This window comes from Syngnathus acus, chromosome 19 (assembly GCF_901709675.1).
Source record: "Syngnathus acus chromosome 19, fSynAcu1.2, whole genome shotgun sequence".
NCBI classification, from domain to species: domain Eukaryota; kingdom Metazoa; phylum Chordata; class Actinopteri; order Syngnathiformes; family Syngnathidae; genus Syngnathus; species Syngnathus acus.
Window position 1 is genome coordinate 6,155,352 of NC_051103.1, and position 20,267 is coordinate 6,175,618.

The window sequence follows — 20,267 nt, forward strand, 5'->3', positions numbered from 1 at the left end:
TTATTGTTTTGAAAATATGATTGCGGTGACGGATGGGATGGGGGAGCCAAGGGGGACTCTGGCAAAAGGGGGGGGCGAGTGGCAGGGCCCCCGCCATTGTCCCCGAGCAGTGTGAGGCTGTGTCCATAGCTATAGAAACTGGGGCCACACTGGGAAGGCATGCTTTCATCTCCACCGCAGGCTCACCGCTGGCAATAAGGGGTCAAATAAATCCCCCTGGATGCAGTAAGCGGCGGCGGGGGGGCTTATACGCTCGCACACACAGCGTGTTTACCTGGCAGATAGAGAGATTCATCTCTGCCAGTCATTTTCAGACCCGACAACAAATTCTATTTTGTTGACGACGTCCCCGCAAAACACTTCTCCTCGTCCATCACTCGTTATCCAGGGTGAGTATGCATTTTTTTTTTTTTTTAAATTGTATTATAAAATGTTCAACTTGTGTGTCCCCATGATGTGGAAACAGACGGACACACATACACGCAGCATTGAGACTTAGCCCTGGGATGGCCCGGTAAACAAGACAGGTAAACAGCATCTGGAGCCAGCAGGATCACTAATTTCAACACACACACACGGTGTTTTTTTTTTTTTTTTTATGTTATGATCTCCTCAGAGCATTGAGAAGGACTCATTTTAACGTCGCTCGTAAACAGCAGATGCACGCACGGGGGAAATCGTCTGGAAAGGTGCCAGCCGTGCCATTAGAACCTATGGCAGGAGGCAACGGAGAAGGAATGAAGAAGGGAGGAGAGGAGAGAGGGAGAAGGTCGGCAGCACCGCCGCATGCCACAGACAGACTGACGATACTTGTACTGGGCTCCACACCAGGAACCTGGCTGTAATTACACCACACACACACACACACACACACACACTGTTACTAGACAGACTGAGGTTTTTCAAGTGTGTCTTTATGGCTTTCAATCTGACCACACGTTTGGACTTCTCACCATAAATAACATCCTCGTTATCTCAGACACCTCTGTAAGAGCGCCTCTATTTTTTGTTAGTGTTGTAAAATTTATTTTTATTATTTATTATTAATTTATGATTATTATAAGGTTAAAATATTTATTTTTATTTTATTTCAGATGTTTTAAGTTGATATTAAGTAAATAAGAGGCTATTAAAAAAAATATGAAAACATTTATTGAAATTGCACCAGAACTACAGTGAGAATTACAAGCGATGTTGCGAAAATAAATTCTAAGGAGACATTTGTATTTGCAAACGTAGAGAAAGTTCATACTTGCATATCGTAGACACTTCAGTGGTTCAACGTGACTATTGCCAAGCCCGTAGGAACATAATGCTCATTTCACATGTGCAAACTGTACATCAGTGTTATGTTGACATGTTTCTGCAGCCAGAAGGCGGCGGAAAAATCTGAAAAAGCGCATTTAAGGGAAGGCAAAATAAACGATTAGTGAGGCTGTGCTTCGGGTAAATAAATAAAAAAAAAACTTGGCTCAGCTTAAGGAATGATTGTGGTTTTGATTAATAAAAAAGGCAAATATTTCATTGCAGGTCTGCGGCCCGAATGGCCGAGCGCCCTTCAGACCGTCCGCGGCCTGACTTTGGATTGATGGTTGGTCATTGGAACGAATGTTATGGAAATGACGAGATGTCAATAGTTATATTCATGCTAGCACAAACATGGATTTCCCAATTTTCTTTTGTGAATGGTCACGCTTGTTCTCGGAGCTCCCCGGCCGGCCAAATCCAAGGTTAAATAAGGTCAACAAGGTTATTGGCACAAACCACAATTGTGATTCTGTTTGCCTTCTCGATGTCGGCTATCAATAGCTCCTTGTTGATCGACTTCTCTCTCTCGCTTTCTGTCCGGGACTTGTGAAAGTTATTGGAGTGTGAATGCGTTTAACGGCCTCTGTCTGCTGCCCCGTGGATGCTGACTGGTGTCTGAAGCCACATAGGTTGTCTTTTGTGGCCCGTTCCGTGCTGTTTCCCTCTTGAGCGATTGATGAGGTCACATTTGATCAATTGGTCGTTCCCATTCCAAAAAAAAAAAGACGCATTCATCCTTCATTGAGACATAAGCAGCTTGAAGTCCGAGGGAGGCGTTATTTTATCATTATTTATTAGTTTATTTATTCTATTTATTTATTTTTAATTCCATTTTTTTATTTATTTATATTTGTGAATTTATTCTTGATTTTTTTAACCAGCCAGTCCAATTTCTCATGACTTCATTACTCTTCTTCAGCGTACCTCATCCTGCATCTTCCCCCCCCCCTGGCCGGGGGAAAGAAAGGCAGACGCTGGTGTTTGCTGACGGCTCCGGGGGCTCGCGGCTCCCGATTAGCAAACCAGTACGAGTCAACATCTGCTACATCCCTTAGACAAACTATCTATCGGCGCACACTCGGCCCGTTGTCGGACCGCCGCCCCGTCCCGTTTGGTTCCCAAGCGTCGAGGCAACCCCCGGGCGGCGGTGCGCGCTCACATGTCGGCGAGACATTTGCCAGAGACGTCCCAGTTCTGCCTGGCACCTTGGCAAGCCGTCGCCGTCTCGGCCTCCTGCGTACTTCGCAGTCGGGAGGGCCAAAGTACAAATACTTTCTGGATTTTTCAGGACGGTCTTTAAAGTGGTTCAAGCGGCCGCCCGGCTTTAAACAGAACCAACTTTCCTTGGCTTTGTTTTTGTTAGCCAGTGCCGGTCTACCAAGTGTCTTGGCTCCAGACTCAACAGAACGCACATGCAACATCTGTCGTGGTCAGCGGCTTCGTTTGGGCTCGCGGCGGCGGCACGATGGCTTTGCGGTCGCACGGAATGCCTTGTGGTCGGGTTTCACCTCGCTTGCCTTCATCATTTGCCAGGCTGCATTTTAATGAATTGTACTTATTGCTTTTTTTTTTATGCTCAGGTTAACTGATCACCTGATGACTTTCACGAGATCTCGGACTGTTCCCGCAAAGGTGAGTCAACGGGAAATCTTTGGCGTGGAAACGTTCTTCCACTCCCCCCCCTTCCCCCCTTGTTGCTTTCTATCTCCGTCTTGCCCGCTCGTCCCCTCTCGGCTGTTGTGCCACCGCGGAGACGGCAACAGTGACTCCATTGTGAACGATGGGAATCGGGCAACGGGCCAATGATGTCATCCTGCCATAGGCAAGACCAGCGGGAACGCCCTCCCGCCGTTTCGGAATGCACCATTTTTTTCCGGAAGGCGGTGATCAATTTAATTCCACCCTCATCGCTCCTTGGGGAACATGATGAGTAAAAAGAAAGAACATGGCATGGTTTTTTTTTTTTTTTAGGTTTTTTTTCCTTGGAGATGTGAGTAATGGAATGGCATGAGGTCACACCGGTTCGGAGTTGCCGGTCGAAATAATAGTAGGAGGAGTCAGGGTGTGTTGTTTTCTTTTTTATTGGCTCGTGCAACGTGATTGATTGCGCGTGAAATCTCAAATCCAAAATAAAAAATCGACAAGGCGTCTACAACGTGATTACTGGGAATCGCAACTAGACATTTTCTCCATCACAACAGCATGGAAACTAAACAAAGCATGCCACGCTTTGGAGACGATTACATCAGACTGGCGCAAGTCTCTCGCTGACTTGGACAAGAGTTTTAATCGCCCGCTTGTCATCGTAAAAGCGAGAAACACTTTGATGCTGTTTACTGGCCATTTTGCAAAAAAATAAATAACTTAGCGATCATTTTTTTTTTTTTTTTTTTTTTTAGGGGAGAGACAAAAATGTAGAAAGGGCTTCAAAAGTAGCGTTAACGGAAGACAGATTTTTGACACGCTACCCGAACCATCTGCTTTGGGTTAGCGCTCCGAGAGCAAAACGGGGGAGAGAGAAAAGAACTGGAGAAGGACTGGAGAACATGACCAAAGCAATATTGACAGGCAACGATATGGAAAGACATTTATTTGTGCATCCAAATTTTGTGCATCCAAAATGTGCTTGCATTTGTCAATTGAAAGTATTTGCTTGTGCCGCTGACGTGATTTAAAGGCCGCTTGAACTATTTTCCACTTAAATGACTTATCTTCTCATCTGGCATTGCCTCAAAGGATGACGTTTTTTGTTTTTTTTCGTTCCTTCTTCAAGCTGTCAGTGTCCCTCCCACCCCCCTGTGCCATTCTACCAATCCCCAGTGGGCATAGCCAGCCAGTCTGGCCAGGCCTGCCCCTTGCTGTGCCCCCGTGCTGGATAAGCTCCTGCCTGGACCTTGGCTAGAGTCCTTTGTATGGAGCCATAGGGGTGTTAGTGTGTGTTTGTGTATGTGTCATGTGTGTATAGCATTCACAGCCAAAGGGGAGAAGGGGGGTCCTATCTGTGCCTAAGGGCTGCCCCCCCCCTCCATCCTCCTCCACTCCGCCCCCTCCAACGCAGCCTCACCATGCGCCCTATTGAGACCTAAGGGAGCGTGAACAATCACTGCAAAACCAAAGAGCTAAGTCCTCTTGTTATACAAGCCCAATTTTCGGCGAACCTAACCCGCCGACCTCCCGTCCCCCCCCTCCCTTGCCTACCGACAGCCCGGCCCCGCTCGCCAGAGGTCGGCGGGCTTCGTTAAAGCGAACCGGGCTCCTTTTATGGTCTTATTTAATTAGCCATTCCACAGTAAACTGCCATTCGGCACCAGCGCCACCCCCCCCCCCCCTCCTACTTTTCGTCACCTTCTCTCCCGAAGCTCCACACGTGAGGCCAGATTCCACTGGCTATCCCAAAAAAATTTAAAACCCAATCTGTTGGGTCAAAATAATTAACCCAACCGAAAGGGAAAAGTAACCCAATCTACTCCAAATCGAACGCCACCCAGCGAGTCGGTTAGAAAAACAAGCAGGCATTTTTTAATGTGTATGCGAGGGTCAATCGCCAGGTGTGCAGGAGAGATGGTGCCCGCTCAAATTAAATATTCAAATCAAATTCAGGCCCATGCCCCTCAAATTGCAATACCTATTTCATTTTGTGGCAGAAAAAAAAAAAACATTCTTTTTTTTGGCAGTGCTCGGATTCTCCACAGCGCACACCTCTCTCCTCCGCTCACTATGAGTTTTACCGAGGGGAGGGCGAGTGCCGCTGACCCCCATGGGGTGGGCTCGCTCGCTCCGCGGACATCCTAAGGCCCGTGGAGGGAAGACAATGGACACCGACCGTCCTACAGTAACCGGCTCAGCCCGACTGTCCCCGCTGCCCACTGAGCCGTCTACCCTGCCACCATGGATCACCAAGACACATCCAGGGAGGGGTGAGCAGGAATTTCCTCTATGACTTAAATATTGCTTACAAACAAATTAATTTAATTTCTGTTCTAGCCCCCCCCTAAAAAAAAAAATATATATATATATATATATATATATATATATATATATATATATATATATATATATATATATAGTCGTGTTGTCTTACAGTGACATTTAATTGAGTTGCATGTACTGAAAGCACCCCATACAGAGCATCCGGCCATTCACACTCTGCTAGATGAACGCCCTCTAGTGACCAACCCAAAAGGGGGGACTCACTAATTGGAGGGGGGGTGTCAGACCATCCAAAAAATGCAAAAAATGACTATAGTTGCAAAGCGTTTCTTTTATATTCATATTAGCCTCGCATGGGCCACAATGAGTGCTTAGCATGGGAAAAGTTCCGTTTGGTTATCCCTGGCCATTTATAGCCCTTAATTACGCGCCTATTTTGTGACCCCTAAGTTCAACGGGGCCAATTCCTGTGTAGACCCAAATCCTGATGAACAAAGGTGGAATGCGATGCCCCCTTTTCCCCCCCTCCACCCTCTTCCTCCTCTCCTTAAACGTTTCCCATCCATTCGGAGCTCAAGCGGCATATAGACAGCGTATTGAAACTATTAGCGCGTGCATCTCGCTCACTCGCAGCAAGACTTGAAAGCCGAGCTCGAATCAATCCCATGAAAAAGTGCGGCGCGTCGGTTAGGACCCAGTCGGGTCTGTGATTGTGGCTGACATTTTCCACGTTGCGAGGGGAGGGCTCGGCGTGGGTGGGTGGGTGGGGGTGTTCCAAAGGGGGCACTGTCAATCAGTGAGAGTGGCCCGGGGTGGGCAGGCCCCTCTGACACTTTGTAACGTCGGAGGGGGATATTTAACTTGGGACTGAGCACCCGCTCGCTTACAGACACGCTCACCCGCGCACGCTGCGTGCTTCGGCTCAGAAGAAGGGGTGCCAACTCGCTCTCTACCTCTCTCTCTCTCTTTCTCTCGCTCTCTCTCTCTCTCTCTCTCGCACGCTCTCTCTCTCCTGCATACTCGCGCACTCGCCACTCAAGTGGGGGAGCTTCTGTGGCAGCCACCGGAGCAGAAGGAGAAGCAGGATTTTGCTCGCAGCCTTTCCACATTTTGGGAACTCTCGCCATGCATGAGAAGGAGCTTTGAACACATTGAAAGGGAACTCAACTCTTTTTTTTTTTTTGGGCGGCTTATTACGTGGAATAATAAGAGTGAGCTGTTTGGAGCGAAATGGGCTTTTGACGTGAGACTCCGGCTGGAATACTACAACTTGTCCTTTTTTTGAATTTTTTTTTTCTAAGACAAGTGCGCGGAGCGTGCGTAAAAACGCAGCCCTCACTGCCGCGCACCTTTTTGGAAGCAGCTGTTTCCATGCAGCTCCGTCACCCAGTGACTGTTTGGCCGCGGCTTCAAGTCGTCCCGGTGGTAACCATGACAACCCAGAGGAGCCCGAAGTGAATCCGGGCGAAGACATCGAAACACCTTTTTGTTATTCATTTGAGGCTGACGCGCTCACCGGCAGACCGTCAAGTGGTCTATTTAAAGTGTCGCCCGTGGGTGAACTTGTCAAATATATGAAGCGTCAGGCGGCCCCTCTGAAGTAGGTGTCATTTTGTTGTGCGTGGAAAAAAAAAAAAAAAGAAAAAATACAAAAGTCCCAAGAGGAACCATGGGCAGTTCTCACCCTCCGCTGCTCCTCTACATGCTGCTGTGCGTCCACGTCGGAGTGTGCCAGCACTTCCTTCGCCTCCGTCCATCCCCTAGCGACCACCTGCCCGTACCCGACCTCAAGGAGGACCCCGACCCGGATTACGACCCCCGGGAACAGGACTTGTCCGAGAGGACTCTGAGGAAAAAGCTGGGCAGCCACTTCGACCCCAACTTCATGTCCGTCGCCGCGCCGGCGCTCGGCAACCACTCGGCGCCCGACGTCAAGCTTCAGGGCCCCATGCCCAACGAGATCAAGAAGCTGGAGCTGGGCGAGACCCCCTACGGGAAGCGTGTCAAGGTGGGCAAGAAGGCGCGCAGGAAATTCCTGCAGTGGCTGTGGACCTACACGCACTGTCCCGTGGTGTACACCTGGAAGGATTTGGGCGTGAGGTTCTGGCCACGCTACGTCAAGGAGGGCAACTGCTTCTCGGAGCGTTCCTGTTCCTTCCCGGAGGGGATGTCTTGCAAACCTGTCAAGTCCATCAACAAGATATTCCTGCGGTGGTACTGCCAAGGCTTCTTAAGACAGAAATACTGCACGTGGATACAGGTGCAGTACCCCATCATCTCCGAGTGCAAGTGTTCGTGCTGATCCCGGGCGCGTGCGGAGTGGACTGCTTTCTATTGCACTGTTAACTCTCGACGGAGGTGGGCACCATAGCAAATCTATTTTTTTATATAGCATTTTAAAAGTGAAATACCAAGAGGAATGCAGCTATTTTCTTTTTTTTCGAATTGAACCAGGACCATATTTTATTGTCAGCCCGGAGACATTTTATCTGGAAGGGGGGCGGGGACAGCAGCACTTCATATGGAAGAGCTTTTTTTTTTTTTTTTCGTCCCCCTAAGAGACATTGATGATGCATATGCTACACCTCTCCAAGAGGCGAACTTTCTCCTTATTTTGTTTTCAACTGACTGTTATTTCACTGCAATGCTGCCTAGAGGTTTTTTTTTTTGTATAATATTAATATCAATATTAATTAAGTTGTAAAAAAAAACAAAAAAAAAACAACTGAAGTTGAGGTTAAAGATTATATATAAAGGCGTGAACTCAGCTTTTTTTTCTTTTGGGAATACATAGTATTGTAGAAAACAAATCTGTACGTTTTATTTATTTTAACGATTGTGAGTATAGAACATAAGGACAGAGAATAGCAGAATATACCGGAAAAAAATTATGAGAGATGTCTACTTGAATTATTAAAAAAAAAAAAAAAGCCACACACACAAAAAAAAAAAATAAACAACTGAAAACAGCATCCAAGTGTACATGTTATGGTCACGTTTCTAGCAATAAAGTCGATGTTTTCATCATGCATGTGCTTATAGTGTATGTCGGGGGAAGGGAGGGGCGGGAGGAGGGTCCGCCAGACGCTCCACGGCCACAGTGAGTGCAGAAAGTTTGTGATTTATTACTGCGTGATGCGCATAGCTCGACTACCACAAGTAGAACTGGCATGCATTTGTTTCAACCGGTGGGAGGGGTAGAAGTGAGCGGGGGGTGAATGCTCCCCCCCCCCCCCCCCTTATGTCCGTGCTGCAGAGGTGTTAACATAATGGCTCAAATATGATGCAGACGTCAAACGGTGTCTGTCTGCAGGCTCTGGACGCCGCACACAAGTTCCACTGAGGTATTTGGAGACCGGCGCCTATTCTAGTCTGACCACCCTGCACGGAGAGGAGAGGAGGGGAGAGGAGGGGAGAGGAGGGCAGGAAAAAGAAAAAGAAAAAACAAAACCCATGAAACATTGCTCAACTTTTTTTTTTGTTGTATTTTTATTACCCTTCAAACATGAAAGCGATCAAGCCAATCAAATGAGTCAGTGTGAGTAAGCGGCGCAATGGTGCCTTTAAATAGACGCGTGACTCAGAAAAGCTTCAAGGTACCCTATGCGCCAGTTGTGTGCGTAAAATGCGCATTTGCGGGCTCTATTTGACACTTGCCGCCCAGTCATTGTGACAGGGAGCCATTGAAGGGATTTGGGAAGCAGAGGAGGCTGGGACGAGGGACGGCGGCGTGCCAGTTTCAAAAAAAAAGTGAGGAGGGGGGAGCTGCTTTCCTTACTGTCAGCTTCTTTCTTGATGATGTCTCGGGGTTTTTTCGAATGTGCGTCTCTGACTCGACGGCGCCACTCAGCCGCCCCCTCTCGACTGCGCAGAATGAAGCACTTTGGGAAACAGTAACCCTTTCAGCCTCTGCCCGGAGAGTATTTTAGAAGCGTGTGAAAGGCAATACGCCGCCCTGGCTGCAGCCAACTGGAGGTGCGCACCTTTTAGACACAAGAAGACCCCCTGGCTGCCTGTCCCTTCACAACCTCGGCACCAATGTGGGCGTCTGAGAAGAGCCGGCGAGAATCCGGTGTCACTTAAGAAACTCAATTCAACTTGGCTACACCTGCACAACCACTTAATCTATTACTGGGGTTGTTGCACATTTTCACCATCACCAAAATATTAGGCACACTTGCAGAATCTGACGATAACACTCATTGGGAGGAGGGAAAAAAAAGAAAAGCTCCTCCGGTTAAATGTGTTAAATGCTATTCGTCACAGCCGAGGACGTATCCAATCCTCAGATGAGCCACTGTTAAGAGAGCCCTGTCTTCACTCGGTGGAAACATGCCGGCGTGGCCTAATTTATTACTTCACACCATTCACTGAAGCTTAAACGCTCATTGGAAAGTAACGACGCAAATGCGTTGTCGAGAGCCCATCGCGATAAACGCTGAAACGTGGTCGGGATGGAATGACGGACGCTTAGCAGACATTTGGTCTGCACCGTCAAGGCCAAAGGTCACAGCCTACTGTGCCTGCGATTATAAAGTATACTCGTAAAAATGATCCGATACTACACACCGAGACCACTCCATGACAAATACTTTCTTGGGACTTGCAACATAAGAGGCACCAGACACTCCGTTTTTGTCCATCTCTATTGTATGTACTCCTTTTGCATGGTGCCCCCTAGTGGTCAGCCTTACATAACTGGAGTTCCTTGTGTTGCAAGCTACATTGAAGCAGTGGAACATAAACAAACGTTTTTTGTTGTTAATACTTTTTGATAAAAAGTCAACACTTTCATCACATCATTATCTGTATACTGTATTGGCGAGTACTCAAGTCGATCTGCAAAAAAGTGATCTTGGTGAATCCCATTTCAAAAAGCACACATGCAAAAAACACGCAGCAACGCAGACAGACGGAGACGAGGCTGCAAGGCTGTAACTAAGGCCCAAACCCCGTGGTGGTAAAAGGCAGTGAGTCAGCAGAGTTGAGGTTATTGATGATGACAGGGTATTAGATGGAGCACTGAAGGGGGTTGGTGGGTGGGAGGCTCACACACTACACACACACCACATGAGTTTGCGGTCTGACGGAATGTTGGGTATCATCTGCTGTGTATGTGTCAAATATTACTGAGCACTTACGAGAGCCAGTAAGCGAGCAGAAGCCTAATTTCATCATGGACAAAAGTATTGGGACGCACTTTGTGGTTTTCTTACAAAGCCGTTAAACTCTCCCTGGTGAGCGTCCAAGTATCAAAACAGAGATTGGTCGGTTCTTTTGTGAGTCTTCTAAAAGGCTCCTCTTTGTGTTTCTTCCAGTTCTTTGATGCCGAGCCAGGATCAGGAGCCCAGCGTGATCTCAACACATCCATCACATCCATGACTTGACCTGGACTTCAGTCTCAGTGGGCACGGGGATTCATGACATGCCATGACATCAACACGGAGGCATGACATCAACACGCGCCGCACAACAGGTGACCGCGGTGGAAATAACAAGCGATGGAAATCCAACCCCCCCCCCCCCTGGTCGAGCGGGGCTTTGGACAATGAAGCAGGCGGGCAGGAAATGCGCGCGATGCCGCAAAGAGCCGTGAGTACGTTCGACACTCTGTCTTGGTTTCCCTGACTCTGGTTGACACTTAGTTTAGGAGATCATTTATTACATGTGGCAAAGTGTGGCAGCTCACTGGAGCGTGCAACACATTCTTTAGTGGCTGAAGAGCACAATGCAGCCAATTTAGGGCACTTCCGGAAGCCAACATTGCTGACAATGCAAGAGCAGTATAAAAAAAAAATCACATATTGGGAAAATATAAATCTCACTGCAAAAAATATATTAATCATTTTAAAAAATATTAATAAAATATTATATAATATTATTTTATATAATATATGGCTTGGCGCGAAACACGTCAGAGAAAACTACATGCTTAGTTCTGTCGCCGTGGCGACGCAACAAGGGGCTCAAATTCACATCAATGGGCGTGTTTTGTCACTGTCAGCATTTTCCTTTAAGATCATGTGTCAGAAGTAAATACTCATTTGTTACACTATTACTCAAATTGTTTTTTTAACTGCAGTGGTGTCACTTACATAGCTAAAAAAAAAAAAAAATCGGCACAGTCTTGTTCACATAAACACTTGAGAGGAGCATAAATACATTCAATCATAATAATTTGCTTCTTGGTCCTCATAAGGATGTTGTCTTTAATCTTCTTAATTGGCCACTCCACTTAAACATCCCCACTTCAATATACATACTGGAATTCGCCCTCTAATTGGCCCATCCATTTTCAATATCCATCTTCCCGACGCCACCTCCCCCTCACAGTTTGTCCAGTGGCTGTCTCCGAGTCCCCCTCTGTGCGTCTAGATGGCATGCTGAGAATGTTTACTTTCGCCACAGTGTGTATTTACAGAGCCTAATAGTTTTTAGGCCGCAATGGCGCCTCGCTTCGTAACATGTGTACAACCCGGCGAGTCCCGACTTCTGCGCACAACATACATCAGCACAACAAATCCAGCTTGTGCTATTTGGAGACGCTTTTAATGATGCCAAGTCGTGTCAAAATGTGGCGTTACAGAGCCTGTGTGATTGGAAATAATGGCCCCGGTGGCTCCGTAAATACAGCAAAGGTCAAAGGGCGAGAGTGGAAGTGCACTCAGGGTTGGCAGTGAATGGATACATGATTCCTTTAAAGGTGACAAGAGGAACCCTGACATTTGTCATTGTGACATTCCTTGACAGCGGTGATTATATGAGGTGGAGAGTGCAGAACGGGAAACCCATAAAAAAATCTTTCAGTATGTTACATCGAAAAGAAAATCAATGAATCAGCTGTGTTTTTTTTTTTTTTTTTACAAAATGTAAACCCTAATATAGTCTAACTCGTTTATATTTGGTGTAATACCACTGTTGACCACTAGATGGTGGCCTTTTTAAAAACAATGTCAATGTTATGTATCAAAAATACTAGTGGTATCGGTACTTAATATCGGTCCAGTAAAAAGTAGTATCAAGCAACCCCATTATTTCGAAAACAAGTGCTACAAATGCTACAAAACACGCCTAAGCATGCTAACAACTTTAGCAGGCTCATTGTCAGCCGAGGGACGCAGCCTCGGGGTTACGGACGTGCAAGCTCCAGAGAATGCTCGGTGATGGCTTACAGAAAACAGAGCACCCGGGGGACAATGGGACCCAGGAAATTCCTGACATAACCCCAACACACGGGAGAGGAAGTTGCAAAAAGGGGGGATTTATTGCTGTCAACTCCCCCCCTGGCTTCCACGGGAGAAGTGGGTACCTCTTTTGTCCCCTCCGGCATTGGAGATGGACTGAATCGAGGCGCCTCGCACTCCTCGCAACACCTAATCGCTCTCGGAAAGAAGAAACGCCAATTAGGGAATGCGGAGAGATGGCTTGCAAGGTTTTGGGGGCATGTTCAAGTGTTTGTTGCAAAGCCCTTGAATGGAAAAGGGGGGAGCGGAAAAAATTGGGGTTCCAGTTGACCCCCATGGGAAAATCAACGGAATGTTTCGAGACGAAGCATAAAAGGCAAAAAAAAAAAGCTGATTTTGCAAAAAACACTCATTAAGCTTATTCTTAAGTGACATGGGAGGAGTGGTTTTGTGTTGCATTCCAATTAGCAGCTTATGCAAACGATATTGAAGGGAAAGAGGCGGAAATGATGAAAGATTACCACTCGCTATGACAAAGAAAAGCTTTTCCCCGCAAGGTACTCGAGACTTGGCAGAAAACACAAGGCCGCTCTCGAAGCTGTCAGAAAATTAACTCCAAATCAAACGCTAGCAATTATTAGCCTCTGATTGAGAATCTCATGACAAGAAGCCGCTTCAGAAGACTAAATCCCAATTCCAATAGGTGTTTAGTGCTAAATAAAGTCTCCATAAATCAGCCATTTATTTTTCTCGCAGTTCATATTTGCACTCATTGAATGGAGCCAACTTGGCAAACTAAAACAACACTGCCATCTAGTGGCAAATAATAAATAGAAATATATAAATAGAAATAAATATATACTATATCTAATAGATAGTTTGATATAGAAGAACCAGTGAGGTAATTGAAAAAGAAAAAACAAGATGAACCTAGTACAACTATATCTAATAGAAATAAATATATAATATGAATAAATACATATATAATATGAATAAATTATTGTATAATTAAATAATATTAAAAGAAAACCTCAATTGTGCCACTTGTGTTATTACAATACCAGAATTGTAGCAAAAATGTCTGCAGAAGAAAAACACCCACGCATGCCGAAAACATGTCCAATGTGCTCCGGCCCAACTTTAAATGTGGTGACATCACACTCATACATTTAATTATGCAAATGTCATGAAGTGTTTTGTTCAAAGCAATTTGATGGCAAGAATCGATGATGTCACAGAGCAATAAAGCCGCCGCTGGTATTAGCACATCCTTGCTGGGCTTCCCCGCCCCCGAGCACCTGCCATGACTGATGCCCAAAGTTTGTCTTTATGGGAAGCGACAGCGTGGACTTTTGTCTTAATCCCAAAGCGTGCAAGCCGTTGGCTCCACATCAGCATGACAAGGACTAAAATGCCGCAGAAGCTGCAAAAGAAGCCTCTATGTTATCACCGAACGGCTTATTGAACTGCAGTTTTTCACGCCGTTTCCCCAAATTGAAGGTTAGTAAATCCCAATATGTGACTTCATACTTGTTGAATTGCAAACACGCCTATAATGACGGATTGCACGGTGATGTCATTGTCTGGGGTGTGCTGGCTTCAGGGAGGCAGGGCCAACATTTCTTTGCATTCTGTTTTATTCTTTAGAAAGCCTTTGTTAATTGTTGCTATGAAAACAAACGATATCCATTGTAAAAAGAAATGTGTAAAAAACTTTTTACCGTATTTTTTTAAACCAAAAAATGTGCGCTTAAATTTTTTTTTGCTGATGTCAGCTTTTTAGTCAGGGCCCCTTATGTTAAATAAAGTTTTGAGTCCTTTGCTGCACCGGTTTGTTTGCCTTAATGTGCAGAAAAATGTTTTTTTATCCACTAAACAGTTTTCTGATGTTATTTTAGACAAAATGGAAGGACAAGGGGACGGCCGGCACAATGGTCCAAATTGTAAGTACTCGACATTTGATTCCACCAATTGTGTCCGTTCGGGTTGAAACCATTTCGGTTCGATTCTATGCTGATGTTAGCATCATCGCGTCAACTGTGTTGCAGGCTACCGAATTCCGCTGCCGATTGGGAACGGAGCGCGCAACACGGAAACCCTCGGCCTGAGGGTTTTCATTTTAAATCAGGAGATCATCTTTTCCATCCACGCCATGATCAGGCCGCCCGATAACGACTTTAACGACAACGACGGCAACACGGAAGACAACGACGAGGAGGAAAACATCGAGGATAACGACGACGACGAGGAACGTATCGAAGACAGCGAAAACATCGAGGACATCGATCAGGAGGAGAATATCGAGGAACACGAGCAGGAGAATATCGAAGACGAGGAGGATGAGGAGACGGAGGAGAGCGACGGCGATGCTGACGTGGAAGACAACGACGGCGACTTGGAGGACAACGGCCACGGGGTGCATCCGGAATACCACGCCGACAACCACATCAACGACATGCACCTCAACGACGAGAACGCCGTGCTCCTCTTCCGGATCCGCGTCAGGCCGCTGCAACACGGCGACGTGTTTGACGACATTTTCCTCGAGTTGCGTTTGGTCAACAACGACGACTTTGACGAGATCGACAACAACGAAGAACACAACGGCGAAGCCAACGAGGAGAACGTCGACGACGAGCAGAATATCGACGAGGACGACGAAGACGGCTTCGAGAACGTCCACGATATCGACGACGAAGACGACGACCGGAGTAACGCCGACGGTTTCGACGACTGCGACAACAACTGTAATAACGACGAAGGCTTCGAAGACCTCGAACACGACAACGAAAATATCGAAAGCTGCGCTATCATTGCCAACGTCGTCAACGAAGGGAGGGACATTTCCAGTCCCGTCGTCTACCCGGAGTTGGACGATCCTCTACCGGGACCGTCCAAGGAACGATCCGTCGAGGACGACGACGAAACCAGCGGCGGCAAACAATTCCAGTGGTGGGATGATTCCGACTCGGACAGTTTATCGGACAACCTCCACGAAGAAGAGGACTACCTCCAATCTTGCGCAAACAAGCAACAGTCAAGCGACGATTTGGATTCGCAGTACGACAGAAAGGGAAAGAAAACGTGTAAGAAAAACTTTCTATCCAAATCGGAAGATGAGGACTTCCGTTCGAGTGACCCGGACGAGGAACTCCCACTTGAGCCGTCGAGGAAGAGGCCGCGAGGAGACGGAGGACTTTTATCCGAAGCGGGAAGAAACCAGAAACGTTTTCGACACGGCGACGCCTCTGACAGCGACGCCTCTGACGCCGACTTAGACGACGGTCGACAAAATTCTCGGCCTGCGTCGTCGGCCTCAAACCGGTCGAGAGACAAACGAGAGCAAGAAATGAGAGACAGTGAGAAATAATTCACGGTAGGGATGATCGTCTCGAAAGCCATCGTGGAGAATTCCGCCCATTACTTGAAGGCGCCTCGAGGAAGTTGAGGCAAAAAAAAAAAATGAAGTGCACTGCCCGAGGGCAACCAGCAGAGGCGCCGTTGAGCCGGTCGTTCCAGAGGAACAGTGTGACGTCAGCTGGGCTACGTTTACGCTACGGCGTCAATTTTTTTTAAAATGTTATTCCGGCCGATTAATCGAATAGCCGAATAGGTCATTGATTATACATGCACATTGTGATGATGAAATGCACTGGTGGAAGATTATGATTTATATCTAAATCCCGATTTTCCTGATCTAAGGAAAGTGCCTGAGATTGAAATTTTCTTTTTTTCTTTTATGGTATGTGCAGTGAGAGCGACATCATCCACATCCGTAAATGGTCACGTGTTGATGACATAACTTGCTTTGTTCAAAGCATTTGGACGAAGGGTAACAAAGATGTGACGATGACACAGAGCATTAAAGCCTCCAATTGTTTTACTACATGCAGTGAGTGCCATGTTTTATTTTCCTTTTAACTGAAAGGTCAAGCATGTTATTTTTGCTTTTCTGTTTTCTTTTCTTTTTGTTTTTTTTATTCCAAAACTTCACCTCCAAATTTTTTTTTAGTCACCTGAATGTTTCTCCTTGCATATGAACTAGAGATTTTCAAAGCAGGTACTCGGATAAGGTATGGCGGCATATCAAATATTAATTTTGCTCATTTTGTCTTCAATGATTGCAATGATTTTTATTGATATGCACTGAAATATAAAATGTTTTTTTTTTTTCAAAATTTTAAAACATTAGAACAATTATAATATACATTAAATGACAGACTTATTATCTACTCACGTCAACAATCAAGTTTATTGATTTTCTTTTTAGACAAAATGGAAGGACAAGGGGATGGATGGCACAATGGACCGAGTAGTAAGTTGATTTCACCTCAATTTGGGTCAAGCTAATGTTTCCATTTTAACAGCAGCATCATCTATGTCTCAATGAATTTCAGGTTACCATATTCCGTTGCTTATAGGAAACCGCCCACCCAACGATGACCCCGACATGGAGTACATCGTCATACTCGATTTTATCGTGAATCAGGAGATCGTCTTCGTGAACGAGGGCGAACAGTGGCCGGACAATGACGTCGACATGAACGTCAGCGAAAACGAGAACATTGACATTATCATTGACGACGATAATCAGTTGGAGGCGGCCGTCGGGGCCGAGGTGGAGATCGGGGTCACTCGAAGCGCAGAAGACGACCCTCCGCTTGAATCGTCCGGGAACGTCTCTAAGGACGACGGGGCGGACGGCGACGGGGAGGAAGCCAGCGGCAGCTTCCGTTGGTGGGACGAGTTTGACGGCAACAGTTCTGACGGCAGCGCCGAGCAGGACGTCAATGAGGTGGAAGCGCCTCGGCTGCTACAAACGCAGGCCAACGTGTACCTCATGAGCCTCAGCGGCCATCTGGCGCACGGCTCGGGCATCATCGTCTTGGCCGAGGGGGGGAGGGTCTCCAAGGAAGGAGACGCTTTCTGGGAGCAAGGCTTGGAGGAGGACCCGCTGAGGAAAGAGGAAGGAAATAGCGGCGTGATGAACTGATTCTGAGAATAGAATAAAATTCATCATGGTGATGGACGTTCATAGTGACATGTGCACTGCGTGTTTTGTTTTTTTGTACACCACCCAAACAATAAAATGCCCATTTTTGGCTGACTGTTTAGAGTGCCTCATTGTATATCACAAGTTTAGTTTTCTATACTTTGTCTTTGGCTATTTTGACAGATTGAAAGTGACATCACAACCGATAGATGTATCATTGTGATGATGACATCACAATGATGTAATGGCGTAGCGTGTCATCAAGCGCTTTGGTCCAAGCACGTCAATTCGTAGACGTGTTGCCATGACACAAAGTCACAACTGCGGCTTTAACATTTGAAGTGTAAGTCTTTACCCGGAGCCGACAATGAGACGCTCTCTGGACTGTTTGGTCTCGCTTGTTTAGTTCGGGTCAGCATGATCAGGACTCAAATATTGCTGCTACTTTTTTCGCCAATTTCCTGAACACAGGTAAGCGTTCACATCGGGCATCCATCGTTCAAATGCTGCCATTTTTTTCTATCTCTGACTTTTGTGACCTTGAATTTTCATCGAACTGACTTTCAGGCAAAATGGATGGACAAGGCGATGGATGGCACAATGGTCCAAATAGTAAGTTTTTATTTTTCATGTCATATGAACTATCATGCTAATCGCTAACGTCAATATCGCAGGTATCCGTTTGCCGCTACCAAGAGGTCTGCGTCCACCAAACGACGAACCTAACATGGAGTTCATCGCCATCTTGGATTTTATTGTCAATCAAGAGATCATTTTTGTAAACGAGCCCGAGCAATGGGATCTGGAAGAGAATCATCAGAATAATAATCCGATTCATATCAATCATGGGAATGTGGAGGAGAATCAAGCACGTGACGCTGAGCTTCACATGGAAGTCAATCAGCGGATGGAAGCGGTCGAACGATCGTCCGAGCAATCCAGGGGCCATTCTACAAACGAGGACGACGACGATGATGAAATTAGAAGCGTCGAGAATCCGAGGAGAGCGTCCACCTCGGATAGCGACACTGATTTGGACGAAGCCAACACAGAACCCCGACCGGGACCGTCCTGGCAGAGATCCGAAGATGACGACGGAGATGAAAACGGAACGAGGCGTAACAGGCATTTCCCGTGGTGGCGCGAGTTCCATCAGAAAAGTTCTGACAGTAGCCCAGACTTTGATTTTTACGAAGTAAATCCTCTCCTTTGTGAATCGAACCAAAGCTTGGATTCCCAAGATGAAAACAGAGATATGGAATCAAAACCTTCGGGGGAATTTGCCGCCAAAGCTGCAAGCGTCAGCAACAGCGATCCGGCTGGAGAAGTTTCTGATGCTGAGGAGAGGTTGAAAGACTTTAACGAACAAGAGATTCAGCACGACTCGGTGCTACTTCCGTTCAGGACTTCAGAAACTGGAAGAGGAAGCGGCGTGTGTTGCCAATGGTGTCACGGATGTGACAATAACATCTCCGACCAAGACGATCCTCAAGAAAACACTCCGGCCGGTGACTTAGATGTTGAAGAGTCAACCTTAGAACTCTTCAATGGCTTTTCTGAAACGCCTGACTCTGAGCTTTCTCACGGTATCAGAACTAGTTGTACCGTTGAGAAAGAAGATGGGTCTTCCGACGAAGACCCGCAACCCGGACCGTCCAGCCGGATCTCTGGAAACGAGGCCAGGAGCCACTTGGAGATGGTAAACGAGAAGCGTTGGTGGCACGAATTTTGCGATAACAGCTCGGACAGCGGCACAGATTGGGAAGACCCGGAGGGAATCTCTCTGCCGGGAACGTCGAGGAAGCGTTGCGGCGATGACGACCAAGAACAAGCCGAAAGCAGAATCAGTAAACGTTTCCGCTTCGGGGATGATGGCAATTCCGACGGAGATGAGTCTGAAGAAGAACGGAATGAATCGAACGAAGATTTGAATTCCCATGATAGCAGAGGGAAGAAACGATTATGGTGGCAGGATGATTTAAGACGCAAATGTAGTTCTGCTTCAGCTCGCTGCGTCAAATATGTTCCTGAAGAATTTGCCGCTGAGGCACAAGATCAACCGCCCGTGGAGATGTTGCCGCAAGTCGAAAAAAGCTACGGCGAAAGTTCCGACAGCACCGACTCCAACGCTTTGGAAGCTCCGCCTCTAAAACTAAGTCTACGGGACGACCTGGCCTTACTAAGTTTAAGCAGCCATGTCTCTCAAAGTAAATGCGTCCAATTCCAGGAAGAAACAACTTCCCAAGCATCTGAGCACGATCTTGAAGATCACCCGCCGCCAATTCAATCTCACGAGACCTTGACGGAGAATGGACGATCGGATTTTGACACGGACGAGAAACAATAAATCGAACTTGGGCAGCGAAACAAATCTTTGATGCAATAAGTTTTGGTGGCTGACTAACGAAAAGATATTTGTCGCTTTGGCGGCCATCTTGATCAATACGGGACCATTTTTGTCATCCTGTTATTGTGATCTGAAATAGATCTGACAATTTACAAATTTGTCTTTTGTCATTTGTGTGCACCTGCACGAGCGTGACATCGTGGTTACATCATGGCAATGATGTCATCTTGTGTGATGACATGAAGTGCTTTTTTACTTCACGTTCTATGACACAGACTCAAGCGTGGTTCAGGAAACGAAGCGTCAATTTCACATTGAGACTGCGACGACATTCCCATCAGCATGATACCAACTAAAATCTGCAAAGAACATCTTTCTGGTCACCAACTGGTATTTTACAGACCAGTTCCCCGAAGTTAAGGTAAGTCGATGGTGACACGAAAGATGATCCGGAGGATTTTATTGAATGTATTTCTGGTTTTTCTTAGGATTCCTTTGGACGAGA

At 46.5% G+C, this 20,267-nt stretch overlaps 2 protein-coding genes across 3 annotated transcripts; both read left to right on the top strand.

Annotated features, from left to right (window-relative positions):
• Positions 1-507: 507 nt before the first annotated feature.
• Positions 508-17,482, top strand: nog2 (noggin 2). Of its 2 annotated transcripts, XM_037278550.1 has the most exons (6): positions 508-841; positions 2,889-2,940; positions 4,983-5,225; positions 10,557-10,830; positions 16,693-16,737; positions 16,820-17,482. In XM_037278550.1, exons 5-6 carry the CDS (start codon positions 16,698-16,700, stop codon positions 17,413-17,415), a joined length of 636 nt encoding a protein of 211 aa, XP_037134445.1. In that variant the 5' UTR covers positions 508-841; positions 2,889-2,940; positions 4,983-5,225; positions 10,557-10,830; positions 16,693-16,697; the 3' UTR covers positions 17,416-17,482. The 2 variants fall into 2 exon arrangements, with proteins under 2 accessions (XP_037134445.1, XP_037134446.1); XM_037278551.1 differs by lacking the exons at positions 10,557-10,830; positions 16,693-16,737; positions 16,820-17,482 and adding an exon at positions 6,279-8,267 and having other exon boundaries at positions 563-841.
• LOC119138462 (protein PFC0760c-like) lies at positions 14,308-15,872 on the top strand. Its single transcript, XM_037278519.1, has 2 exons — positions 14,308-14,365; positions 14,471-15,872. The coding sequence occupies exons 1-2, from the start codon at positions 14,326-14,328 to the stop codon at positions 15,790-15,792; spliced, it is 1,362 nt and encodes a 453-aa protein (XP_037134414.1). The 5' UTR covers positions 14,308-14,325; the 3' UTR covers positions 15,793-15,872.
• Positions 17,483-20,267: the final 2,785 nt, after the last annotated feature.

What these genes read in the sequence shown, in the direction of transcription:
- LOC119138462 (XM_037278519.1), top strand. Translation starts at nt 14,326, where the DNA reads ATGGAAGGACAAGGGGACGGCCGGCACAATGGTCCAAATT. An exon ending in CCGGCACAATGGTCCAAATT is followed by an intron (nt 14,366 to 14,470) that starts GTAAGTACTCGA and finishes ACTGTGTTGCAG; the next exon opens with GCTACCGAATTCCGCTGCCG.
- nog2 (XM_037278550.1), top strand. Translation starts at nt 16,698, where the DNA reads ATGGAAGGACAAGGGGATGGATGGCACAATGGACCGAGTA. An exon ending in ATGGCACAATGGACCGAGTA is followed by an intron (nt 16,738 to 16,819) that starts GTAAGTTGATTT and finishes AATGAATTTCAG; the next exon opens with GTTACCATATTCCGTTGCTT.